At 45.5% G+C, this 27976-nt stretch overlaps 1 protein-coding gene across 4 annotated transcripts in view; it reads right to left on the minus strand.

Moving 5' to 3' along the window:
- Positions 1-27656, minus strand: part of WWOX (WW domain containing oxidoreductase) — a 983400-nt gene extending 955744 nt beyond the window's left edge. For 3 of the 4 annotated variants that reach the window (XM_029235281.1, XM_029235271.1, XM_029235299.1), the window contains exons 1-4: positions 27420-27656; positions 22179-22243; positions 19263-19320; positions 16154-16332 (exon numbers count right to left, since the gene is read on the minus strand). In XM_029235281.1, the coding sequence (XP_029091114.1) occupies positions 16154-16332; positions 19263-19320; positions 22179-22243; positions 27420-27526 (409 nt within the window). In that variant the 5' untranslated portion in view covers positions 27527-27656. Of the gene's footprint in view, positions 1-16153; positions 16333-19262; positions 19321-22178; positions 22244-26347; positions 26396-27419 lie in introns of those variants that run through there. The other variant, XM_029235288.1, reaches the window with a different exon arrangement.
- Positions 27657-27976: the final 320 nt, after the last annotated feature.

Below are 27976 nucleotides of genomic sequence, written 5' to 3' on the forward strand. Positions count from 1 at the left end.
GTTCGTGCCCCGGTCCGGGAAGATCCCACATGCCGCGGAGCGGCTGGGCCCGTGAGCCATGGCCGCTGAGCTTGCGCGTCCGGAGCCTGTTCTCCACAACAGGAGAGGCCACAACAGTGAGAGGCCCGCGTACCGCAAAAAAAAAAAAAGAATCCACCTGCCAATGCAGGGGACATGGGTTCGAGCCCTGGTCCGGGAAGATCCCACATGCCACAGAGCAACTAAGCCCATGCACCACAACTACTGAGCCTGCGCTCTAGAGCCCGCGAGCCACAACTACTGAGCCCGTGTGCCACAACTACTGAAGCCTGCGTGCCTAGAGCCCGTGCTCCGCAAGAGAAGCCACCGCAATGAGAAGCCCGCGCACCGCAACGAAGAGCAGCCCTAGTTCGCCGCAACTAGAGAAAGCCCGCGCGCAGCAACGAAGACCCAATGCAGCCAAAAATAAATAAATAAAATTTAAAAAAAAAGAAATCAAGATTACTTTTAAGTAAATGCTCTTGATTTTAACATGTCAGCAGTTAATCTAAAACAAAACAGAAAACACCACAGGTCATTTCTGCGCGGACCAAACAAATCACCTGGGGGCCAGATCCAGGCTACAGACTCCAGTTTCCCCTGTGTCCTGATTGGGAGGCTCTACTCTCGACCAAATGGCCCCCAGCTAAGGGAATGAGCAAGTGTGAGATGGTCCCCCTCCCTTAATCACTATCACGTGATATGAAGTCACTCAGCGGCACTACAGTGAGGCCCGGACATTTAGACACCATCCTGTTTCAGACAAACCCCGAATGGAGGACAAGAGGCATCGTACGGCTGCTCCCAAACTCAGAACGCCGAGGCACAGGACCAGACTTTTTCTAGAAAAAAAAAAATCACCCAGCCCAAAGAAACAGTTAGGTAGGGGAGAGGTGGGGTGGGGACAGAGACTTCAATGCTGCAGGTGAAGAGTGCTTAGAGATAATCCATCCCCTTCTGAGGTTCCTGAGGAATGGCCCCCAAAGATGCCCACATCCGAGTCCCTGGGACCTGTGAATGTCACCCTACATGGTAGGGGGGACTCTGCAAACGTGATGAAGGTCTTGAGATGGGGAGATTACGCTGGCAGATCCCGGTGGACCCCAGGTGATGAAAACCGTTGTCGTAAGAGGGAGACTTGTCTGCACAAGAGGAGAAGGTGGTGTGACGGGGGAGTGACACGCTTCGAAGGTCGAGGAAACATCCACAGGCCAAGCTTCTAAAAAGGTGAGGAAACAGACTCTCCCCCGAGAGCCTCCAGAAGGAGCCAGCCCTGCCAACGACCTGGCTTCAGCCGGTAAGACTGATTTCGGACTTCTGACCTGCAGAACGGCAAGCAAGCAAGTTGCTGCTGTGTTTAATAATTAAGTAAACGGGTAAGGAACATAACGACAGATGCACATGTGTGCCCTCAGGTAAGTGTAAGAGCCCCACGGTGATGACACACAAACACCACTGGTTTCCTCTGGTCAAGTCCCTCCCCAGTCAGGCCAACGGGCAATAAAAGAGAAACACAGGGCAAGCGGCCATAGCCAGGCTCCGTAGAGAAAGGCCCTCAGGCACAGAGACCGGCGGCTCCCATCTCAGCTTTTTAGGCTGCAAGGAGGGTGTCGTTTGCCAAAAATCTGACTCTGCTCCCTGACTGAGACGTTTCCCCAGATGGATCTGTTAACACTGCTCTCTACCTTGCCAAACACTCAATGTGGTAACTGTACACGGACTTGGAATGGAAACTTCCTTTGCTAATAGATAAAGTTGTAATGGCATTTCTTTCCCTTTTTTTTTTTTCCTTCCGGTAATGCCGCTTGGAATACAGTGATGATCTCTCAGCTGACAGAAGCTTCTCAAACCCAGCTGCTGAATGGAGAAGCCAGAGCCGCCCTCCTGTATGACACACCAGACAGAAAAACTGAAGGCAGTCAGCAGACCTTATACTGAGAAATGCAAAAAGTGTTGAGATTCATCCTTACAGCCATTGGTGGCTACCACAGGAGAATCTCTCCGTTTGAAAGAGATTATTTTCACTCTCTTGCTTCGTGCAATCACAAGGAAAACAGCGTCCAGAATGGAGATGCTACTGGAAAATTTGTTAATTTTCCACAAGCCAAGAGCACCCAGTTCGCTCTCCCCATGTACATCTGTATTCGCTCGGCACTGCGAACAGAGGTGAGGAAGGGCCTGGACAACTGAAGTAGAAGGCAACCAGAAAATGAGCTGTGCAAGAGCCAGCAACATTTTCACCTATGGAAACGCAGCACGACTGCAGCCCGGGGCCATTTCTGCCTCTGCAGAGGTGCCCTTCTTGTTACCCCAGGTTTCCGCTCCTGAGGAGCTGGCCAGCGGCACAGCCTGTCAGCCCCGGGTGGGACAGCATCCGTTAATATTTCCTAGTCGGACTTCCCTGGTGGTCCAGTGGTTGGGACTCCACGCTTCCACTGCAGGGGACACGGGTTCGATCCCTGGTCGGGGAACTAAGATCCCGCATGCCACGTGGTGTGGCCAAAAACCACAACAAAAAATTTCCTAGTCATCACCACCAAATCCAGGGCCCAAGGCTCGACAAAGGTACTTGAAGTCTGGTTACCTTTCTGAACCCTGGGGAAGACATTTGCTCATACCTCTCAGCGGGTCCTAACAAAAAAAGATCAAGAGATCCTACTGTATTCCATCCGTCATGGAATTAAATCACTCTCCTTCCTCCTCCATCTTCCAAACCTGAAGCCTCGTCCTGTAGGACGGCCTTTTCTGACAAGCGTTAGGTGATTTTTTTCCCCCAACTACAAGCAACCACATAAAGTCTACTGGACTCTCCACTACTGCATGTGCACGTTGTTTTATCCTGACAAAAGAGTGGGTGACAGCACCCCAGTGCTCACTGCAGCACCATGTACAACAGCCAAGACATGGAAGCAACCTAAATGTCCATCGACAGAGGAGTGGATAAAGAAGATGTGGTGCCTATATACGATGGAATGTTACTCAGCCATAGAAGAATGAAATAATGCCATTTGCAGCAACATAGATGCAACTAGAGATTATCATACAAAGTGAAGTCAGAGAAAGACAAATGTCATAGGATATCACTTACATGTGGAATCTAAAAATGGTACAAATGAACTGATTTACAAAACAGAAATAGAGTCACAGATGCAGAAAACAAACTTACGGTTACCAAAGGCGAAAGGGGTGGGGATAAATTAGGAGATCGGGATTGACATATACACACTACTACACATAGAACAGATAACTAATAAGGACCTACTGTATAGCACACGGAACTCTACTCAATATTCTGTAGTAACTTATATGGGAAAAGAATCTAAAAAAGAATAGATATATGTATATGTGTAAGTATAACTGATTCCCTTTGCTGTACACCTGAAACACAACGTTGTAAATCAGCTATACTCCAATATCAAATAAACAAATAAAGAGTGGGTGACAAAGTATGAGTCTCTTTATTTTACAGATGAGGAAAGGGAGGCTCGAGATAGCTAAGTGACAGGCCTTAGGTCACAAAAGGCCACCTGACTCGCAGCCAATTCTCCTCCTAACATGTTCCCGTGGTCTCCAATAAAACCCATCATACCTTTTGAAGTGCTGATAAAATTCCATTCACACACTGAGATGTTCTTCGGTAGTCTCAAGCGAATGGGACAGCTAAGCTGGACAGTTATACTTCATATTCCACGCAGTCCTATAGACCATCACAAACTCAAGTGAACCAGAGCTCTGATGCCAGACTTTTGGAATAAAGATGTTACTATGATGCATTCACTTCAGGTTTAATAGTTTTCCTTCCTTTTTTCCCCCAAGTTTAATAGATCTTTTTTTCCTCCTTGACTGCAAGAAAAATAACCTTTTTTTTTTCCTTTCTTTCTTTCACTTGATTCTTTTTCCTGGATGCAGCTACCATCTGACCTCCAACCAAAAAATATCTAAAATGTTTCCTTTCATACCAAAGACAAGGAGACGCCTAAAACAGTTATTGAGAAAGGTCGTTTTAGGACAAACTCACAGATATGACGGCAGCCTTTTGAGGATCCAAGAACCAGGAAGCCAGGAAAATACCAAACTAATGTCAGTAACTTGATCATCTTGCCTCCCATTCCCGAAATGACTACACTTTACTAACTGCCTGTGGTGCGTGGCAGACAATTCCCTGGGCGCTCTGGAGTTCCCATCTTTCACAACTGCGCAGGGACTTCCCTGGTGGCGCAGTGATTAAGAATCTGCCTGCCAATACAGGGGACACAGGTTCGAGCCCTGGTCTGGGAAGATTCCACGTGCCGCGGAGCAACGAAGCCCATGCGCCACAACCACTGAGCCTGCGAGCCACAACTACGGAGCCCACATACCACAACTACTGAAGCCCACACGCCTAGAGCCCGTGCTCCACAAGAGAAGCCACTGCGATGAGAAGCCCGCTCACCGCAATGAACGAAGAGTAGCTCCCGTTCGCTGCAACTAGAGAAAGCCCGCTTAGAGCAATAAAGACCCAACACAGCCAAAAATAAATAATATTTTTAAAAAAATTTTTTAAATAAAAAAGTATTTACAAAAATAAATATTTAAAAAAATTTTTAATAAAAAAGTATATTAAAAAAACTGTGCGAAGTACAAATAGTGTCCATGTTTCACAGATGCAAAACAAGCGCTCAGAGAAGGAAAGTAACTGGGCCCAAGTCACTCGATGAGTCGTGGTGGGGCCAGGTGTGGAAACTAGGTCACGTCTGCTTCCTGAGTCCTGATCCCTTCCCCTGCACCCTGCTGCCTCTCCAGATAGAAACTACCTATCAAGCTTTCCCCTGTCAGCAGAGCTATTTTCAGCAGTGGTACAATTTCGCCACGCGGGAGCCAGGCTCATCAAATGAGATAATGCGGAGAAAAGCTCTGAAGAGGGGTTACTACCATTAATAGAAGATCTGGGGGGAAATCTGCAAAACCCAAAGAACTGATTGACGCCTACTGCATTATCTTGGGACTCAACCTCCATCGTAAGCTGGCCGATTTTGAGTTTCCTGGGGTGCTCCCTCCTTAAATGCAGGTATGAAGCAGCGGTGCCCATGATTTGTAGCTGGTGTAAGAGATAAGATATAGACTTAGAAGTTTTTAGTGAAGCAGACTGGGGAGCGAGGCCAACTTTCTTCTCACGAATTGCCTCTGGGTCACAAGATTGAATGTGTACTTAAAGTAATAGACACTTTGAGATAAATTAACTTCTGAGACAAAGGGACATTTTGAAAATTAAATCTTGCCACATGAATCAAGCAATCAATTAGCAATCAATATATATCCAATAGTTACGCATGTAAGATGGAAAGGCGATTCATAAAAGAATAAATACAAATGGCCAAACATCGGAAGAGCTGACCAATCTAATCATCAGAGACATGCAAATTTAAGGGATACTGTTTAAAAAATGCTAAATGCCAAGGCTGGCAAGGATGCAGGGCAAATGGGCGTTTCAACTGGTCCAAGCTTCCAGGGGTGTGGTTTGACAAAACAAACCAAGATTTTAAGATTAGGAAACAAATGCCCTGACTCAGCAATTCCAGTTCCAGAAAATAAAACTACAGAATAGTCACGAATGGGTACAAACATTTAATTACAAAATGTTCACCTCCATTCCATGGCTATCAAAAAGCTGAAATCCACCCAAATGTGCTACAGAGGGAGAATGGTTAGAACCATACAAGGTTATGCAACCACTTAAGCTGTTGTAGAATATTCTACGACAGGCAAAGATGCTCGTAACCACAGTTAAATAGAAAAATCACAATAAAAGGGAATGTGAAAATGCTGAGAATCATATATGCTATATACTGACAGTTAATCCCGGTTGGCAATAATTTGGGGTGATTTTTTTTCCTTATCTGCATTTATGTTTCTTTTTACTTTTCTGCATTTTCTAATTTTTCCATAAGGAATACATGTTTTATAACAATAATAAATAATTCTAGCCTAACACCTGGAATTTATGTGAGTTTGACAAATGCCAGCTTCCATTCCCCGTAATTCTTTCCCCAAATTTATTTTAAAATAACACCAAAGGGGAATTCAAGAGAGAAAGTGTCCGTGTACTAATCCAGGATCACCCAGCAGTTCAGAGATCACATCAGCCTCGCCCCTCCCAACAGGCACCACACTCAGCACACAGCCTGGCCCAGAGCAGGCTTTCGGAGATTCATTAAGATAAATTTGTTGATTTCAGACAGACTGGCTAAGCTGCTTGGGAAGAGCTTGGGCAGAACTGAGCACTATTCCTTGGAACAAGGCAGCAGCAAGGAGAAGGAAGAGGGCCCCGGGCATGGAGTCCGAAGCTCTCTGCTCTACTTCTGTAGGCACCCACCGCTCACGAGCTGTGTGGCCTCGGGCAAGTTACCTCGCCTCTCTGTGCTTTCACCCTAACTGGAGGTCAGGGTACCTGTGAGCACTGCGGCGAGAATTAAATAAGACAACAGGTACAGGATATTCGTGAATTCTAAAAAGCTATCAATATGAGACAAGATTACAGCGATCAATAAATAGTAATCTGGAATAATTAAGTACATTTCAGAGGTAAGGATGAAAATGAAAAATACGTTATTCGTTTTAACTTCAGTTTCCATACAACTACACAAGAAAGTTCTTTGATTCTGATTCTGTCCCTCTTTCCAGGGGATCATTTGTTCCAGCGAAAGGCCTGGTTCCACCCACCTTGCTAGTCCTCCCATCCTACCCTCGGGAGGAATATTAAACACACTGGAATGAGTCTCCCACACCCCATCTCACACACGTCGACACTCTCCACACACACCCCACCCCCTGCTGGAGCACACTGTCTTAGTTTTCCTTTCAGAGTCTAGGGAGGAGACCTTGACTTGCTTTCAGAGACAGCACCATCTCAACGTGGCTTCTAACAAGAAGGATCCAGAAAACCAAGCAGCACAGCCTGGTAAACAAGTAACACAGATTTGAAACAATTAGATTCCAGCCCTGTCACACAACTCATTAAATAGGAGGACACTTCCCATTTAGCTCATTTACGGCGGGGTGGGGAGGTGCAGATAAAGACCGGCCCTTCAAGAAATGCAGTGTTACATATTAAGCAAAGGAATATCATAAATTCAGGCAAGAAACTCTGATGTTTGGAATTTACTTTTGATCAATATATCGGAGACTTAATTTAAGAGATCTTTGCAAGAAGGCCCTTCTACTGACACACACCCCCCCCCCCCGCCCACGACGTTATTCTGGAAAAGGCTGAGGACTCGAATCTGAACATTCTGTGTATAAATTGCAGAAAATTAAGAAAGGACGTGGGCTGTGTCAGTGTAAATGAGCGATGGTCAAGGGGGTTCCAACAGTTGGCACGCCTTTCATTACCAAGTCTGGAATAATTCCCGCAATAGCCATCTAGTTTTAACCATCTTTATTGGATAGACAAAGACCACATCTGTAAACGAACGAGCAAAATATTTTCACTCTGGTGAAGGAGTTTTTGCACTGTTACAAAAGTATATTCACAGTGCTTGCTGGCTCTTTCATGTTAAAGAGAGAAAAAAGTTGTTGAGAAAAAGAAGAATATATAATACATAAAAGTATGTAATAAGGTGTATTCATTTTGTCCCCATTTTAAAATAAGGAGTTTTACACAGCCAAAATGGTTTTCCTTTTCTGGGCCAAATTTCTGTTTGAAAGCTGAAGCATACAATTAATGGGTTGCCTCAAACTTTGGTTATACAGCCAAAATGAAAACTGCCCTCCTTAAGATCTTGTATGTGCAGATACTAGCTGTTTGCTTCATATTATTTGGTTTAATATGGCCTCTTAGTTAAGAAACATACACTAAGCCCAAAAAGACACATTCTTTTCTATTACAAAAACATATCATTATTAAACAATCTAATTACAATAAGTTATATAACACTGGGTAGGTTGGGGGGGGGCAGAGGAACGCTATGTTCTAAGAAAAAACTATATAAGATCACCAAGGCCTTCTAAATGAACCTTAAACAGAGGCATTAATATTTAAATATAACAATTTCCACTTAGAAAAAGAAAAATCACATTATTGATAGGCCAGCACACCCAAAACCAATAATGTCATGAAAACACATGCCCTTGTGTAGTCTGGCAGAACAGGCTGCTCCCTGAATACAATGGACCTTTTTATTAAATGGATCTCTTCATCCTTGGTATTTCATACCAGGAAAAAAAAAATGGGACGGGAGGCGGGGGAGGACGGAGAGAAGGAGGAAAGAAACAAACATGACACTAGTAACGGTCTTCAGTTTGAACTCTTTCACCAAGAAGTACAAGACCTAAAAGATACGTTAGAAAAGTAAAAGGCATTATTTAACAAAAATGAAAGCAAGACCGGCTGAGAGGTAGAAAACTGCATTGAGATGCTACCGCTTTTGTTTAACTGTATCAAAGGGCAACAGAGCCCTCTAGTGGAGGAAAAATATAAATATATATGAAGACTGTTCTCTTTTAGGTAATTTACATAAAATACATAGGACCCCTTCTTTCCTGACAATTGCTATGTCACCGTATTACGTAAAAGCAAAAGACCAAATTTTTAAAATTGGGTATTAAGTAAAATAATTGCCAAATTTTCAAACCTGATAAAACACTTGTAATCTCAATTAGGGCAGAAATATTTTTAAATTATGATTTTTGAACCACTTTGGCAATGAATAGCAACTTGTATGAGTCTCATTTGTATGCTGACACTATAAGAAATAAATTAAAATCTCAATCTACATGCAAGTATGAAATTCAACTGACCTCATGTGACAAAAATGTTTCAGTTGGTATCTAATGAGGAACTCATATTCTTTATATATTATTATATATCACATACTTTTAAAAATAAATTTATTTTATTTATTCATTTTTGGCTATGTTGGGTCTTCGTTGCTGCACACAGGCTTTCTCTAGTTGCGGTGAGCGGGGGCTACTCTTCGTTGCAGTGTGCAGGCTTCTCATTGCAGTGGCTTCTCTTATTGTGGAGCATGGGCACGTGGGCTTCAGTAGTTGTGGCACATGGGCTCTAGAGTGCAGGCTCAGTAGTTGTGGCTCATGGGCTCTAGAGCGCAGGCTCAGTAGTTGTGGCACACGGGCTTATTTGTTGCTCCGCGGCATGTGGGATCTTCCCAGACCAGGGCTCGAACCCGTGTCCCCTGCACTGGCAGGTGGATTCTTAACCACTACGCCACCAGGGAAGCCCTATATATATTTTTTTAACATCTTTATTGGAGTATAATTGCTTTACAATGGTGTGTTAGTTTCTGCTTTATAACAAAGTGAATCAGCTATACATATACATATATTCCCATATCTCCTCCCTCTTGCATCTCCCTCCCACCCTCCCTATCCCACCTCTCTCGGTGGTCACAAAGCACCGAGTTGATCTCCCTGTGCTACTACATACGTTTTTAAATAAGTTTTTTAGATGTGATTACCAAATTATGAGATGAGGCTCATTAGAATATTTCAATTGATCTCTTCCTTTAGATATATAGCTTCTAAAATACTCTGATCATGTGATTCCCATTTATATTCAATGTCTAAGAATATTTAAATGTAAAAAAGGTTCTCTAATTCATAAGGTACTAATTCTCAATTTTTTTTTTTTTTTTTTTTTTTGCGGTACGTGGGCCTCTCACTGTTGTGGCCTCTCCCGTTGCGGAGCACAGGCTCCGGACGCGCAGGCTCTGCGGCCATGGCCCACGGGCACAGCCACTCCACGGCATGTGGGATCCTCCTGGACCTGGGCACGAACCCCTGTCCCCTGCATTGGCAGGCGGACTCTCAACCACTGCGCCACCAGGGAAGCCCCAATTCTCAATTTTTATGTAATATTATTCAAGGACTTTTTCCAGTATTGTCAAAAATCTCAATAGTTTCTCAGAACAAATAATTTCAAAATCATTTTACTTACAATATATGGGTTTATTTTAGCATAAAAGAGAAATGGTCACAAATGCTTTTAAATTAAAACGGGAGTCTGGCAACTTCCCTGGTGACACAGTGGTTAAGAATCCACCTGCCAATGCAGGGGACATGGCTTCAAGCCCTGGTCCAGGAAGATCCCACATGCCACGGAACAACTAAGCCCGTGCGCCACAACTACCGAGCCTGCACTCTAGAGCCCGCGAGCCACAACTACTGAAGCCCACGTGCCTAGAGCCCATGCTCCACAACAAGAGGAGCCACCGCAATGAGAAGCCCATGCACTGCAAGGAAGTGTAGCCCGCGTGCAGCAACGAAGACCCAATGCAGCCAAAAAATAAATTAAAAATTTAAAAATCTTTTTTTAATTTTAGTATATTAACGCATATATGTGGAATCTAGAAAAATGGTACAGATGAACTGGTTTGCAAGGCAGAAACAGACACAGATGTAGAGACACCAAGGGGGGAAAGCATGAGTTGGGAGACTGGGATTGACATATATACGCTAATACGTATAAAATAATAAGAACGTGCTGTATAAAAAAATAATACAATAAAATCTAAAAAAATTTTTTTTAATAAATGGGAGTCTGAATTCCCAAAAGATCAGATTATTTCAGAAAATTTTCCTCTACTTAATGAGCACCAGGTTCTTAAAAAGAAGATAAATGTCAAAATCCCACTTGTTTTAGGGGCTTCCCTGGTGGCGCAGTGGTTGAGAGTCCGCCTGCCGATGCAGGGGACAGGGGTTTGTGCCCCAGTCCGGGAAGATCCCACATGTCGCGGAGCGGCTGGGCCCGTGAGCCATGGCCGCTGAGCCTGCGCGTCCGGAGCCTGTGCTCCGCAACGGGAGAGGCCACAACAGTGAGAGGCCCACGTACTGGAAAAAAAAAAAAAAAAAAAATCCCACTAGTTTAAGTCTTGTTGACAACCAGAAAGGAAGCTGTAATCAGGCATTCCAAGATTCCTAGTGTAATGACCCCATATGAGTAAGTTTTAACCAAGAAAATGACTCTAAGGTGGCCTATGGCCTCAAATTTATGGGATCTTTTGGAAAAACTGAGGAAGAAAAGTCAAAGGCATGATTTAGGCTAGAAGGCAAATTTTAGTAACACTAGGTGTGGAAAAGAAAACAAAGATCTGAGGGTGGAGAGGAAGAGAGTCTGCTTCATTACTGTCAAAGTGTGGGTTTAAAATGTTAACAATGAATACACTTTTCTACATGAAGAAAAGCACTTCTCTTGTATTACCGGAGAACTGGTAGAATCTACACCAGATATGAATTCATCGCGGTGATGATTTGTAGGATAAAACAATATGGCAACTCCACTTCACACTGTAATTTCAACACATGATTTTGCAACAAGACCCCAAGCTCTAAAAAACAGGCTCTCTAAGCCAAAACAACCAATTTCAACATTAAACTACAACATTTGGGGATTCCCACATGGAAATCCAACACCTTCATTTTGTTTCAAGAACAAATTTGGGGTTGACTTTGATAGCTTGAGCAAATACTTCTTATATCTCAAAGTATATAAATTTTGGTATGTAAGTGTGTGTATACACGTACACACATTATTAGAATCCCTGTAATGAACCTTAGGGAGGTTTATTATATATAACATAAATACCAATAGAAAATTAAAGTGTCAGTCCCAAAATACATTTTCCTGGTGTATGCTAAGGTGGCCAGCTTGTATATGTTCAGGCAAAAAAAACAGTTTTGTTCTTGTTCACGGGTCCTCTGACTCACAAATCGAAACCAGGCCAGGCTATGCCAGATTTCAAGTCACAACATTCGAAACAGCCCAGTGTTATGAAACTTCAAAGGGTCGAAGAAACTTTTCATCCTGACTATACTCGGAAAGGGATTCAAAAACCAAATTTTAACCACTACTGGTTTAAGACTGGAAGTTAGGAAGAAAGCTTTATCATTCATCATTGCCAGTGAACAGGAGACTGAAAATGGCTAAGCTGTGCATACTTGTTAATATTTCTTCAATGGCTGTTTGACAGAACCTGGATTTCGCTCCGTAGGTGCCACGATGATCGACCTGCTCCCTGCAACTATCCACACGATTTCCAACAAACGTCCCCGCTCCCAGGGACAGCGTGCAGGGCAGGCGCCGCCCCGTATTTAGGCATTCAGGTAACCCCTCGTGAGAAGGGTCCGGCCTTCGAGGAGCACATGTCAGCCCTCAGATTTGAGAAGGCAGCATTTTGTACTGAGCTATTTATAAGCAGAGCCCAGTCCGCTCGATTGACAGGCCGGGTCTAGAGAAGCAGCTATGGGATCTTCCGCAACAGGAAGCCTCCGAGACCCCCTCTCCAGAGACTTCGCGTTAAGGTCCATATTTAATGATCACCATGTTGAAGCCATTTCCATTCGTTTTTTTGTTTTCGCTTTTTTTACCAAATCAGAGTCATCGAGCCACTAACTCCAGGACGCCGTGGACACCCGCCCCTTCCTGCCCAGCGCTAAGCTGAGCACAAACAGAAATGAACTCCTCCCTCGCCTCTACGGCTTAGCCGTCGGGACCGGGGCTCCCGGCCTCGTGGTCTGCTGGCAGAAGGAAGCTCTGGGTGCACAGGTGACTTCCCCGTGGACACTGAGAGGCTGAGCTCCACCGAGACAGGTCCACAAGCTACAGCGCTCAATCTACACGAAGTTCTTAGGGTTCAGAAGGCTCATTAAACAAAGGTCGATGAGAGAAGAGTGTCATTTCAGAGGCTGCAACGTCCTAAGGCCTACAGCTCCCTAAAGCTGGGGACAGAGGTGAGGCAGGAGACACAGGCACTGGGGGGGCATCCCCAACAGACACGTATGTGTTGCCACCATCTTCCTCGTGGCCTGGGGCATCCACTTTATCTAAATTTTACCTAACTTGTGGCTGACTCACAGCATGCTGGGGTGATCTTATTTTGAAAGGGATTAGACCATCTGATGCAGGAGTAGGCAAACGTTTTCCAATTAAGGGCCAGACAGTAAATATTCTAGGCTGTGCAGGCCACAGGGTCTCTGCCGTATTTATGCAACTCTGCTGGTCACATGAAAACAGCCACAGACAAAACAGAAATAAACAGGCGTGGCCGTGGTCCAGTAAAACTTTACTTGCAAGATCAGGCAGGAGTCAGATTTAGCCCACGGGCTGTAGTTTGCCAACTCCCCATCTGGACAGCTGAACCCAGTCAACCGCAGTATCTGCCTACAAACTTCCAAGAATTCAAAACGCTTTATTGTGGCATTTCCTCTGAATCCTTCTACCGACCTGAACCACCCTGATCTTTATAAGCTGAATTAATAAGCAGGAGTCCCTCCAATTGCCTTCGGAACATAAAATATCCAAAGTTCAAAATACAGTTCTGTATCACTTACAGCCGGGGTGGAGGGGGGCGAGGTACCCAACACGGACGACAAGAGAGAATATGCATAGAGGCCACGTCAAAGGGGGCAGTGTCTTGGCACGTCCCTGCCGTCCACCAGGGAAGGCGTCCCCTCTCACCGCCCGAGCGTCCCCTTCCACAACAGAGAGCCCCCTCCCAATGGCAAGTCCAACAGAGAGGTGCCTTGCAGGGAATTCAAAAACACGAACAAAAAGCATCACTGGGAACACCAGAATTGTAAACCAACCTTTGTAAAGCCAATTAGGTTACCTGTGTTTTTAGCTGTGGAATCACCACTCTCAAAATAAAGACCGGTATGTTTTGTAACAGCCCACTCTGCTCCCAAGAGCACAGACATCCATGAGGCTAAAGACTGGACAGTTCACACGTAGGAACCGGGCTCCCCTGAGCAGCAAGAGGAAAAGTGCAGGCCAACACCATTCAAGCTTCAAGAGGAGATGACTCCCGGACGCCGAGGAGTGTTGGGAGTGAAGATGCCTGATTCATTCTGCGCTCAGCTGTTCCATTTCAAAGGGGCAGAAACAGAGTGGTGATAGCGATTTCTAAATTGGCGTGTTTCACAGCTCAGGAGAAGGAAGAAATTTATCTGGAAGGCACAGCCGACTTGGACAAGGACACTCTCTAAGGCAGCCGCGTGGGATATAAAAGCTGCCTAAGTGATGACGGCAAAGCCACGGGCTTGCCTTCGGCTCTTTTCTTTAAGCCTGATGCCACGGCTGCAGCGCCAGAGTTCTTTGCGAGGATCTGATTGCCTGGAATGTTCGGTCTGATGTTATTTCAAATATTAAGCAGACAAATCTCCAGCACTCCCCTAGACTCGGGCTTCTCGAGACTGGAGGGGTCACGGGGAGACCAGGCAGAGCTGAAGGCAACAAAGGTTCGAGCTGGGGAAATGGGGATGGGGGGTGCGCTCGGAGACCTTCCCCAACCTCCCTTCCAGCCTGAGCTGTCCGACTTACCATCACATGAGACTGGATCACGGGCACCTACTTGCAGGGCCCACAAAAAAGATCAGGGACCTCAGGAAGGGGAAGCGGTAGCTGGGAAGAGGCACAGAGCTTGCCTCCGAAAGGTCCGAGGTCCACTCTGACCAACGACACATTTCTTCTCAATGCTTCAGAACCTCCTCCTCCCTTCCGACCAGGATGCAATACCCAACTACACATAGCTCTTTGAACATTCTGGACCAGTGCCTTTAGTCCTGGATTATGATGTCATAGGCCTGACGTGGCAAATCTTCAGCAGAGCTTCAGGAGGCCTGCCATCGAACGTCAGACAGAGCCAAGTTTGAACACTTACGCACAAACCATCAGTAGTCACTTACCTTACTAATGAAAGGAAGAAACTGTCTAGCCACGAGATTAAGGGAATGAGATCTTTTAGTTAATTCTCTGGTTAACTGAGTGTTAAATAAGAAGAGGTATTTTACTTAAGTCCTTATTTTTTCTTAATTATTCTACAGTCTTGGTCCACACGCTAACGTAACGGTAGTCAACGCCATCAACACAACATACTGCTTCCTGGATGACTGAGGATCCAGCTGTTACTTTTAATATAGCACCATCAGCTTTTCCTATCGATGACAATTAAATAGAATGAACCCCGATGTGATTCAGAAAACCGAACTGAACATATACTGAGCCCAGGATGAGGTCTGAGAGTTGATTTTAAATAAACCCCTTTCATTTAAAAAAAAAAAAATTCCATACGCTTCTTTGCCTTAATGGACAGGTACAGTCAAAAGTTCCGCTCTGGGACCATAGCTTGTTAGATTTTCAACCCTGTACTATACAACAATTGATCCTCCAAGAATGTATGTCACTTCCTATACTTGCCCTGATGATACCAGGGAATGCTTCTGCAAGTTCAAGAAGAGGTCACCGAAAATTAAGCAAGACAGAGAAAGAAGTGCAGGGGATACACAAACCAGTGAGGAGACAAAGCTGGTGAGAGAGAAGGCCGGTGAGGGGGGAGCACCATGAAGGGTGAAAAGGAGAGAACTTGCCAGAAGACAGCTGAACACAATTCCATGTTTTGTCTCTGTAAATTAACCTGAGGATGCATATCCTTACTCAAAGCAGCTGGTTCTTACAGAGTCAGATATTCCTGTCAATGGACCAAAGCAAAATAAGAATTAAATCATCTGGAGAGTGAACGCAGGAGCATCTGCTTTGCCGCAGCTTCTCTACCAGCCCATGAGGCTAAGGAGAGGACACCCCCGGAGCCCCTCCCTCATGACCGTCACCGCAGTTAAACGCGGGCAACCAAGAGGGCAACTAATTCTCCGACTCTGCAAAGAAATAAGATCCTGTTCTCCAAAGAAAATCATATTCTCCGTAACCAACGGACAGCTGCAGTGTCCTTTGTCCCAAAGCCCTGACACACCACTGTTCCCGATATTCCATTACCAGTCAGCGTTGGGCCGAAGAACCCAGGTAACTGGACCATGTCCGCACACCACGCAGACCAGGTCAGAAACTCCTAGACAGAGCCAGCTGTCTCTCATCCTTAAGAACCAAAATAGCCACCATCTTCCCCTGAGTGTTCAGCTTTCGGAGAATTCAAGGTCAGCCCTGACACGGCCCTCCTTCCATGGAAACTCTGGGACTGAAAAAGGGCCCAGAACTTTAATGACACGATAGCTGAAAAGGCTATAAATACCTTTTAAATTAGAGAACCACCAAACAAAGTTTTCTAATGGTTAGACTAAAGCGGATTTCATCATAGCAGTGACAAAAAAAAATAATAATAACAACAACCATCGCTGTCAGTTAACAACCTACCTATTCCCGAATTTGCTCCGGTAACCACGACCACTTTGCCACTGAAATCCCGGCCCTGGAGGATTTCCATGGCGGTTGTGCTGCTGTCGTATCTCTGTCTGGTGGTTGGCTTTGTAGGATTATCGTCCACAGTAAATGCCAGTCTTGGGTCCAAGTAGGTAGTTCTTTTATTTATGTGGCTGCAAAGAAAAGGAGAAAGCAGTGAACCTACAGTACTGAACACAGGCATTTATAATTACAAGATAATCTTATAGTTTAGGCTAGGCAAACCCCATTTTTCATGGACTAAAAAAGGCTTATTCTTAACCCCGGAAAGACCCGGGTCCATTTAATCTATCTTCTGGCCTCCAGAAGGATTATATTCCTGCCTAGAAAGACAGCCATCGAAGCATTTTCTTCAGAACTGCCTGTAAAATAGGCTGTTACAAAGCACTGCCTTGTACCCTCAGATCTCAAACATGTTGTAGGCTTTGGGGTTTTTCTCTTTTAATTCATGTAAATGTGGCTATAAGATCCATCAGGCACTCTTGTCAGTAGATTTCAATTAAATCTCTTATGTGCAAGGGCCTAAGAAGATTGGTAAAGAAGTAGAAAACTCAAAATGATAAAAGACAGTAAATATGAAACCAGCCTACTAAAATTCTAATAATTTTCATTATAAGGCTGTACTCACACACTATAGTTTTGATTTGGAGTTGATTGAAATCTTGTAGAAATAATATTAAACTATACTGGTAGTATAAACAATATATTAAAATACATCAGTACAACCTGTTCATACAGATGAATAGGTTGCTCCTTACAGAACAGGTTTATTTTTTACATTTTAAATGTGATCTTGGGGTTTGAGATAGACCTCAAAATATCTTGAAAACTATTAAGAACTCTCCAGAAAGAAAGATATCATGATTTAAAATGCATTTGTGGGAATTCCCTGGCAGTCCAGTGGTTAAGACTCAGCACTTGCACTGCCGAGGGCCCAGGTTTGATCCCTGGTCGGGGAACTAAGATCCCGCGAGCCCCACAGTGCAGCCAAAAAATAAATAAAAACATTAAAAAAAAATGTATTTGTAATGTGTATGTGTGTGTAAAATTATATACAGTTTAAAATCAATACTCATCACCCCATAAACACTAAGGCTCAAGAATAATCCAACTTTCATTTTACTTATAACCACAGATGCCAGGTAAGCATTTTGACTCCAGTGTCTTACAGAGGACAGAGCAGGGGGGGAGCCGGGTGACCTGGCTCACAAGAGCCAAATGTGCATCTCTCTTCCCAACTCCTCAGTGACTTTACCTCGGTAGCTGGAAATAAGCTATAGGGGAAGTATTTATACCACGGAAACAAATATGGGCTTTTCCCCCCAGGGAACTGGTTGTTAAGCATTTACCAGCACACCTCTCTAACGGGATCAGAGTGGGAAAATGACTGGCCAGGCAGCCTAGCGCTCGCCTCCCTTAGGGCATTTCAGGGACTGAATGAGCTAATACTACAGGTATAAGGTGGTTAGAACATGCCTGGCTCATGTTAGGTCCCAGATGCGTGGTTACTGTTGCTGTTTGTTATTGGAATTTATTCCAAGGATAGTTTTACAGAAGAGGATGCTCAAAACATTCTTTATAATTACAGGCATACCTTGGAGATATTGCATTGCAGGGTCAGTTCCAGACCAATGCAATAAAGTCCGTGTCAGGCTTCCCTGGTGGCGCAGTGGTTAAGAATCCGCCTGCCAATGCAGGGGACACATGTTCGAGCCCTGGTCCGGGAAGATCCCACATGCCGAAGAGCAACTAAGTCCATGCGCCACAACTACTGAGCCTGCGCTCTAGAGCCTGCAAGCCACAACTACTGAAGCCCACACGCCTAGAGCCCATGCTCCACAACAAGAGAAGCCACCGCAGTGAGAAGCCTGCGCACAACGAAGAGTAACCCCCGCTCGCCCGCTGCAACTAGAGAAAGCCCGCGTGCAGCAACGAAGACCCAACGCAGCCATAAATAAATAAACTTAAAAAAAAAGTCAGTGTCGCACGCAATAAACCGAGTCACACAAATTGTGTGGTTTCCCAGTGCATATGAAAGTTATGTTTACACTACAGTCTATTAAGTGTGAAACAGCATCGAGTCTAAAAAAATATACACACCTTAATTAACAAATACTTGATTGCTAAAAAATGCTAACCATCACCTCAGACTTCGGTGAGTCACCAACGTTTTTGCTAGTGGAGGGTCTGAAATATTGCGCAAATTACCGAAACGTGACAGAGACACGAACTGAGCAACTGCTACTGGAAAAATGGAGCCAAAAGACTCCCTTGAGGGGGAGTTGCCACAAACCTTCAATCTGTAAAAAACGCAGTATCTGCAAAGTGCAATAAGACAAGGTCTGCCTGTACAGACGCCAGATCACAGGAATTTAACATCAATGCCCAGTAGGTAATTTGATAAATTACAGTATATCTATACAAAATAATACTATATAACCGTTAAACATCATTGTCTTCAAAAATTTATAAAGATATGAGAAAATGCTCATAAGAATTATGTGGAAAAAACAGTTTACCAAACAGTTAGTGCAATACATTTTTTTTTTTAAGCACTTATATAGAAAGACTGGAAGAAAAAAATCCAAAAATTGCTAAAAGTAGTTAGTCCTGCTGATAGGATTACAGTTATACACTATATAATATTTTCCTACCATCAATGTATATTCCTTGTACAAAAAAGTTCCTATTAAAAAGCAGAATGGGACTTCCCCAGTGGTTAAGAATCTACCTGCCAATGCAGGGGACACGGGTTCAAGCCCTGGTCCAGGAAGATTGCACATGCCGTGGAGCAACTAAGCTCGTGTGCCACGACTACTGAGCCTGCGAGCCACAACTACTGAAGCCCACACGCCTAGAGCCCACACTCCACAATAAGAAAGGCCACTGCAATGAGAAGCCCGCGCACAGCAACAAAGAGTAGCGCCGGCTTGCCACAACTAGAGAAAGCCCACGTGCAGCAACAAAGACCCAATGCAACCAAAAATAAATAAATGTATTAAAAATAAATTAATTAATTAAATAAAAAGCAAGATGGCTGAGAAGTTTCTTTGTAGACACTTACTCGACAAAAAACATTTGTCCATTCTCATCAGTTTCTTGTTCCCATCCATAGGGCAAATCTGAAACACAGAAGGACAACAGGTCTATGTGGGGGTGGGGGTGGGGTGGGGTGAACTGAAGCCCCTGCCCTTCCAGCCCCAGACCTATCCCACCAGACCAGCAGGTCACGTGCTCCAACTATGGCAGGTACAGAAGGCCCATTACCCCAACCAGACTCTACATTCTGCCTCTTGCTTGGAAGTAACACTATTTCATTCTTTTTTTTTTTTAATTTTATTGAAGTATAGTTGATTTACAGCGTTAACTTCTGCTGTACAGCAGTGACTCAGTTTGACATATATTTTTTCATAGTCTTTTCCATTATGGTTTATCACAGGATATTGAATACAGTTTCTTGTGCTCTACAGTAGGACCCTGTTGTTTACCAATTCTATATATATTTTGTATCAGCTAAACCCAATCTCCCAATCCATCCCTCCCCCACCCTCACCTTCGCAACCACAAGCCTGTTCTCTATGTCTGTGAATCTGTTCCTGTTTCGTAGATATGTTCATTTGTGGCACATTTTAGATTCCACATATAAGTGATACCATATGATATTTGTCTTTCTCTTTCTGAGTTACTTCACTTAGTATGATAATCTCTAGGTCCATCCATGTTGCTGCAAATGGTATTATTTCATTCTTTTTTATGGCTGAGTAATATTCCTTTGTATTGGGTTGGCCAAAAAATTTGTTCAGTGTTTTCCATAAGATGACTCTATTAGTGCTTAGTTGTCTAACTTCATTCGAAACAATTTTGTTAGACTGTACTGTGACAGCTGTCATAACAGCATGCCTTTAAAAAAAAACATCAAAACTGGTGAATTTTTGTGTAGCCATTTTAATATTGAAGATGGAGGGAAAAAAGCAACATATTCAGCACATTATCCTTTATTATTTCAAGAAAGGTAAAAACGCAACTGAAACGCAAAAAAAGATTTGTGCAGTGTATGGAGGAGGTGCTGTGACTGATGGAACGTGTCAAAAGTTGTTTGTGAAGTTTCATGCTGGAGATTTCTCACTGGACAATGCTCCATGGCCGGGTAGACCAGTTGAAGTTGATAGCGATCAAATCGAGACATTGAGAACAATCAACAGTATACCATGCAGGAAATAGCCGATATACTCAAAACATCCAAATCGAGCGTTGAAAATCATTTGCACCAGCTTGGTTATGTTAATCGCTTTGATGTTTGGGTTCCACGTAAGTTAAGCAAAAAAAACCTTCTTGACCGTATTTCTGTATGCAATTCTCTACTTAAACGTAAGAAAAATACTCTGTTTTTAAAACAAATTGTGACGGGCGATGAAAAGTGGATACTGTACAATAATGTGTAATGGAAGAAATCGTCGGGCAAGCAAAATGAACCACCACCAACCACAGCAAACCAGTCTTCATCCAAAGAAGGTGATGTTGTGTATATGGTGGGATTGGAAGGAAGTCCTCTAATATGAGCTCCTTCTGGAAAACCAACGATTAATTCCAACACGTACTGCTCCCAGTTAGACCAACTGAAAGCAGCACTCGACGAAAAGCATTCGGAATTGGTCAACAGAAAACGCTTCATCTTCCATCACGATAATGCAAGACTGCATGTTTCTTTGATGACCAGGTAACAACTGTTACAGCTTAGCTGGGAAGTTCTGATTCATCTGCCGTATTCACCAGACACTGCACCTTCGCATTTCCATTTGTTTCGGTCTTTACAAAATTCTCTTAATGGAAAATATTTCCATTCCCTGGAAGACAGTAGAAGGTACCTGGAACAGTTCTTTGCTCAAAAAGATAAAAAGTTCTGGGAAGATGGAATTATGAAGTTGCCTGAAAAATGGCAGAAGGTAGTGGAACAAAACAGTGAATACGTTGTTCAATAAAGTTCTTGGGAAAATGAAACGTGTCTTATTTTTACTTAAAAACCGAAGGAACTTTTTGGCCAACCCAATACCACATCATCTTTATCCATTCATCTTCTGATCGATAGTCAAGTTACTTCCATGTCTCGGCTACTGTGAATAGTGCTTCTATGAAGAGAGGAGTGCGTGTAGCTTTTTGAATTATGGTTTTTTTCTGGATATATGCCCAGGAGCAGGACTGCTGAATCATATGGCAACTCTGTTTTTAAGATTATTTCATTCTTGGGAATTCCCTGGCAGTCCAGTGGTTAGGAGTCCACACGTTCACTGCTGGGCCTGGGTTGAATCCCTGGTCGGGGAACTAAGATCCTGAAAGCCATGTGGCCAAAAGATAAAATAAAATAAAGTAAAATACTATTTCGTTCTTGATCATTCTTCAACACTCCATTCAGCTTCTGCTTTTCACAAAACCCTTACTGGCTGCTCCAACCAACATGAATTCTCCCTTGAATGAATTCCCAGAATGTATCTACACTACAGCAGGCACCCAATACCGTTCATATGCTGACTTGTGAAGATTCATGTTATAGACCGGTTGCGCTTTATTCCCAAGGGCACATGTTGTCTTTTCAAATGGACCCTCAACCTCTTGAGAGCAGGGACCTCCTTACACTTCTATTCCATGCATGACACACTTACTCAGAAGCACCTACAAGTCAAGGCAAGCTTTACGGATTCTATCAAACGCTGATATATTTAATTCCAGGATAGGAACCAAGACCAACTTTACAAACAGTGCAACTACGGAAAACTCTAATGAACTGTGAATTCAAGGCCCCTATTATTTTAATACTTTCTTATTTAAGAAATCATCCTAAGCACTCCACCCCAAGAGCTCGTCACTTCCTTCTACCGAATCCTACAAACTCCCCAGAGGGAGAGTCCAGCTCCTGTGACAGTTTTCCCATCTGATTAATGCTTTAAATACAAGGGTCTCTGCTTTACGACAACAACATACAAACCTCCTGCTATTCGCTTTCTTTTCCCGGTTTTCGGATGTTCCCACTGAGTCTTCTCTTCCGTGTGACTGTTAAAAAAAAAAAAAAAAATCCACGGAATACGTAGTAAGTAAAAGTTCCACTTCTAAAAATTAATCAATGGCATTAAATTTTTTTTGTCCCCCACGTGATACTCTCTCAAGAGTACTCAAGTCAGACAGTCAGAAAGAAATATTCAGACTATAAACGTTACTGTTTGCATCAGGTCAAATTCTCTAGTTTGGAAGCAGCAGCAGACTGGGAAAAATCTCCCGAAAACCTGTATCTGTTAGCTGGCGGTGAAGCCAGAGGAAGGGGACTTGACCCCAACTGGGGGGTCAACTCTAGGAATCTCGCTGAATCACTCAAAATACCTAAAGAGGTGTTTTGTTTTGTACTTGTTTTAGTTTTCATTTTAGTTTTATTCCAGGATAAACTGAAAAATTTCAGTCAAATTTATAATGCTGATATGCATGTACCATTTAGATATAACCTTAATCTTCTTAAATGTTTATTCTTTCCACAGATTTAACTTCAAAGTGTTTTTTAAGCACTGATTCCTAATTTCATCCAAGAGGGTAAGGCAGCTCCGTAGGTCAGTCACTCACCTTTGGAGCCTCAATTTCCTCAACTGCATAATAATCCTAGTATTCATCTGAGGAGAATGCTACGAGGATACTGTAAATAAAGGGTTGAACACAGTACTTGGCATAAAAAGCCCTCAAAAGTTCTATTATTTTCAACAAATCAAATATACAAACTAGTCTGATTTCTGTGCCAAACTAGCATTTCATCTCGGAAGAGCACACACAGTTATCAATGAAACCATGGGCCAATAACAGACTAGCAACACCTGTCAACAGCTGATCCAGTGTGGAGAAAAAAACATAAAATTACTTCATCAAGGAAACAGCTGCATGTTTCAAGAGGCATTCAAAGTTCACATGCTCAGGCCAAAGTAGAAAATAATACTTAATCACTGACAACCAGATGATAGAATATTCCTTCCCTATCCATGATTTTAAAGAGAATAAATACAGAGAGCTTGTGAACGCTCTTGTAAGACGTTGCACGTCAAAAGCAGGGTCTTTCCAGGAACTGCTGGCTTCCGGTGTTTTTGCAAATTATCGGTGGCCAGTACAAGGACACAGTGGACACTGGACTCAAAAGGCCAAAGACCTGAGCTCCTGCACTGCCTGCACTCAGTGAGCCAGTCTCCCTAGAAGCACATCCACCTCACAGAGCTGTTGGAAAGGTAAGAGCCACCATACCTGGGACAGTGACTGGTGAACAATTAGATCCCTGTACAAACAGAGGGTATCAGCAAGGACCAACTCCCACCTGTGTTATCGCCCCACCATCAAACCCTGACTGCAGAAAGGAAGCCCAAAAAGGAGTAAGAACCAGGTTACATTTGGTAATTCAGATCCCTTGGAGAAGTTTTTCAACCTCCAGCCTCAGTTTCCCCATCAGTACAAAGGGGAAAACAATGGCCCTACTACTTGGGGTCATAGAGGACTCAGTGAGTAACGTGTGAAGAACTAAGAACCGTGCCTTTGACAGAAAAGGATTATTTTAAATAAACTTTTATATAAAAATTAATTAAAGGGTGTTCCTTTCTCATTGTAATCTAAAATGACTTTTCAATGAACAGAAAATTACAACACATGTCCCCAAATTATCTTACTCTCCTTTAAACAGAAGCCCTTTTTTTTCTTTCAGTAAGCTTTTTGTCATTTAAAAAGATAATTAACAGTGATCTTAATTTAAAACAAAGGGATCAAAATTAAATTCACACCACATTACAGGGCTATCACTTTCAAGTATTTTCCTCTAAGTTGTTTTTTTCTTCCTTAAGCATAGTTTCTTGGAGTGAACTGGGAGACCCAGAGCCACCTGTGGACAGGGGCCCGCCTCCCATCCGGGCAGACCAGCCATCCCTCTGCTGCCAAGAGGCCCGGGCTTCAGAATAAAAGGGGGGCGGGAGTGGAGGACCCAGGACGGCCCAGGCGACGGCATCCACAGCCCCCAGCACCAAGACCTCGTCCTTCCGGCCCCACCCCCTGGTTAAGGCAGAGGGGCTTCTCCGGACCGTGCTAGGGAAGGGAGAAAGGCTCATCAGCTCTCTGTGGTAACAGGTCTGTCCTCGGCAGCGTGAACGTCCCCTCCATGGGAGCCCAGCCTGGGGGGCCTTGAGCCAGGGGACACGTGTGTCTTTGAGGTCTGAGTGCACCCTGGGGAGTGTGAGGGAGCCTGAGGGGTTGACAGAACCCACACAACAGAAGAGGGGCGAGACTACGACGGGGTTTCCCACAAGACCCCAGAGGCCTGGTTGGGAGCTACAGCCTCTGCCCTTGGGCACAACCCTGCCGCAGTGGGATGAAGACCATGGAAAAAAGGAACGACTGCAAGGGCAATCTATCAGCCAAGTTGCCCAGACCCCAGGGGACAAGTGACCTTCTAGAATCAGGAGTGAAAAGAAGGATCAGGATGCTTGCAGGTCAGGAGAGATCAAGGGGGACTGCTGGGAATCCAGGGTCAGGATGGGTCGGGGGCCTCCTTCCACCCCAAGCCAAAGAACGGAAGGCCGGTAGGACAGGAGAGAGAGTCTGGAGAGAGGTACTCCCACCCCCCAGCTGGGAGCCCGCCAAGCCTTGTCACCACAGTCAGTGTAAACAACAGGGCCAGATACCGGGGTGGGGGTGGGGGGCAGGAGGCAGAGAGGGGCGTACTTTTCAGAGACCGCATAGGCGCCACGGAGTCCCCTGGCCATGGGCTCCCAGGAAGCTGTCAGCAGAACTGGCTGGTGCGTGTAGGTCTTACCGAGTGAAAGAAGAACCCCAAGCCCAGACGGTGGATGCCACCCAGGAAGGCAGCAGATGGGAAAGGCCACCCAACACAAGGTGAGGTGCAGGAGGCAGGGTGAGCGAAGGCGAAGGGGCCTCCAGACTGAACGCAAGGTTACAGGGGAACTTGAAAGGAAGCCAGGGAGCTCTGGGGGCAGTGGCCCGAAGGGGACAGGCCCCACCCAGAGCAGGAGCAGAGGAGCCCCCCGAAGCCGGGAGGTAGGCCGTGCGCATCTTCGTGTCCCCAGGGCCTAGAACGCCACCTGCCCAGGGAGGCCCGCGGGAAACCTTCCCTAGATGAGCTAACTGACTCGTTCCCTGGATTTACTTTACGGCGCCAGGATGCTAAGCATGGGGGATACAGAGGGGAACGAGAAAAGGTCCCCGCCCTCACAAAGTTGACAACCTGGGGAGGGACAGAGAGCAAAACAGGGCCGAGTAGAGCGTAGAAAACTACAGACAAGGGAGAGCAAAGTGGTGGAAGGCAGGCGCAGGGCCGATGCAAGGGAACGCTCTCGTGGGCAGTGACATTTAAGCTCAGCTCTGAGGGATGAAAGAGCGCTTCAGGCGAAGGCTGAGGCAACAGCAAATGCCCATTCAGGAGTTGCCCGGAGCCGGCCAACTGCCCCCTGGCTCCCTGCTGCTAGAAATGCCCCTTCAATTCTCCAGAGCAGAAATCATCCTTCTAAAGACATAAACCCGAGGTCACTCCCTGGCTCCAAGTCTTCAGTGGACACATGGGTCCTGCTGACAGAGCCCAGATCCTCCGAGGCACAGAAAGGCCTCCATAAATCAACTGTGTCCTTCCTTCCCACCTCAATCTTCATGTTCCTGCACCACCGCACAGGCCGCGCCTCTGTTTCTTCTACCTGGGCTGCCCTCCTGCCCCTGGACCTGACCACTTCTACCTGTGCTCTAAGGCACAGCTCAGGTGCCCACTGCCCCAGGCACCTCACCACCTACCCACACAGCTCATGCTGGACAGGCTGCCACTCACTACACACATTGCGTGGGGACCACGTCACTGCACGTCGCTCTGTCCTATAAGACTGGGCACTCATGAAAGTGACAAGCGGTCTTATGTTTTTACTTTTTTTTTTTTTTTTTTTTGCCGCGACGTGTGGCATGTGGGATCTTAGTTCCCCGACGAGGGATCGATCCTGGGCCCCCTGCACTGAGGATGCGGAGTCTTAACCACTGGACGGCCAGGGAAATCCCAACGAGTGGTCTTATTTATCTCAGTAAAACCAGTGCCCAGCAAAGAGCCTGGCACAGGATACATTCCCAATGAGTCTTGAATGAACTCACCAAGGTCGTTTCCTCCTGTTTTTCTTTCTAGCAAGCCACCGAAGGCAGCAGAGGCTCACAACCTTGGGCAGATTAGAATCACGTGGGAAGATTTCACAACCTACCACTAGGGGCGGGAGGCGGGGCAAGAAAATTAAATGAGAATCCCTGGAGGTGGGAGTCAGGAAAAGAGAGTTTGTTTCCCAGGTGTTGAAAATCACCGATTTACATCCATGCTTCTCAAAGCTGTAACCTGCCTCAGCTGGAAAGCTTAAAAAATAAAGAATCCCTATGTTGGCTGCCTGCTGCATGAGCGTCTCTGTGGAGACCCCAAATCTATAGTTATGATGGTCCCCAGGTGATTCTAATATCAGGCCTAGAAGGTGCTGTCACAGCTGCAGAAATCAGGAAAGGCTAAGTTATCCAGCATTGAGTATGTTTAGGCCTGTGCTAAGCCTTTACGTACAGGGCCTCAACTAAAACTCTCCAACCAACGTATTTAGCAGATAAGAAACCCGTGACTGAGAGTTATTCCAATGGCCCAAGGTCACACAGTAAGTGGTGGGAAAAAGGGTCTCCTGGTGTTTCCAAAACTTTGCTGAGAACTATAGTAAAGCTATATTAGCCATTTTATATGTATACATATATATATATATATACACACAGAGTTATACTTGGACACTTGTTAAAAATACACACTCCTAGGTCGTCAACCCAGACCCCCCAGAAAGGATTGGGGCATCGGCATTTTTTTCTGATTTTGGGGGGGCAAAGGGAATGAGGCCGGTCTGCCATCCTTGCACCGTGCAGCGCTGCCTACTGGGCAGCAGAGGGCGCGTCTGAGCGCCGCCAGGTGACCCCCGCTGGACCCAGGGCCAGAGAGGGGGATGGCCCGTCCTCAGGACCCCGGCAGCCTTCCCCCTGAAGCTCTTCAACCATGACTTCCACTTCGCCCTCCCAGGCCAAGCCTGAGCGCGAGCCCGCGGCCCTCCCCGCGCAGGTGGCATTCGAAGGCAGCGCGGAGTCCCGGGCAGGTGAGCGGCAGGGTTCCAGCTGCGTCCCAAACCCGGCGGCCCCCCGGCGGCCCCCTTACTTGGCATAGTAAACCCAGCCGTCCTTGGTGGTTCTCTGCTCCCAGCCCGGGGGCAGCTCGTCCTCGCTGTCCGTGTCGTCCAGGCCCGCGTAGCGCAGGGCTGCCATGGCTGCAGAGGAGGCGCCCGGTCACCCGCTAGCTCGCCTGCTGCCGGGTCTCCGCGACCAGAACTCACTCCCGCTTCAACCGAGCGCCGCGCGCCGCGAGCCCCGAACGCTCGCGCCTGCGCACTGTGCCGCCCGGAGCCCCTCCTCCGACTCGGCAGGTGAATCCAGTCTCCGCAATTGCGCAGCTGCCGGAGTCAAAGGAGGCGGGGCCTGAGAAGACCTAGGGGGAAAGCACCCACGAGCTCGCACGGCCGCTCGGCTGGAAGTAAAAGCCGGTTGAGAGTTTTGTGGCTCTGGAGATGGAGTCGAGCTTCGCCACCTCCCAGCCGCAGGCAAGGGGGCGTGGGCATCCAGTCACGGTCCAGGACTCCGCCCGTTGCTGGGCGACCCGTAATCACTTCCGCGTTGTTCTAGCCAGTCCCGCAGGAGCTACAGCAATTGGGCATCCTG

Source organism: Monodon monoceros, unplaced genomic scaffold, assembly GCF_005190385.1.
Source record: "Monodon monoceros isolate NGI ecotype Baffin Bay Population unplaced genomic scaffold, NGI_Narwhal_1 Super_Scaffold_10, whole genome shotgun sequence".
Classification (NCBI taxonomy): Eukaryota; Metazoa; Chordata; class Mammalia; order Artiodactyla; family Monodontidae; genus Monodon; species Monodon monoceros.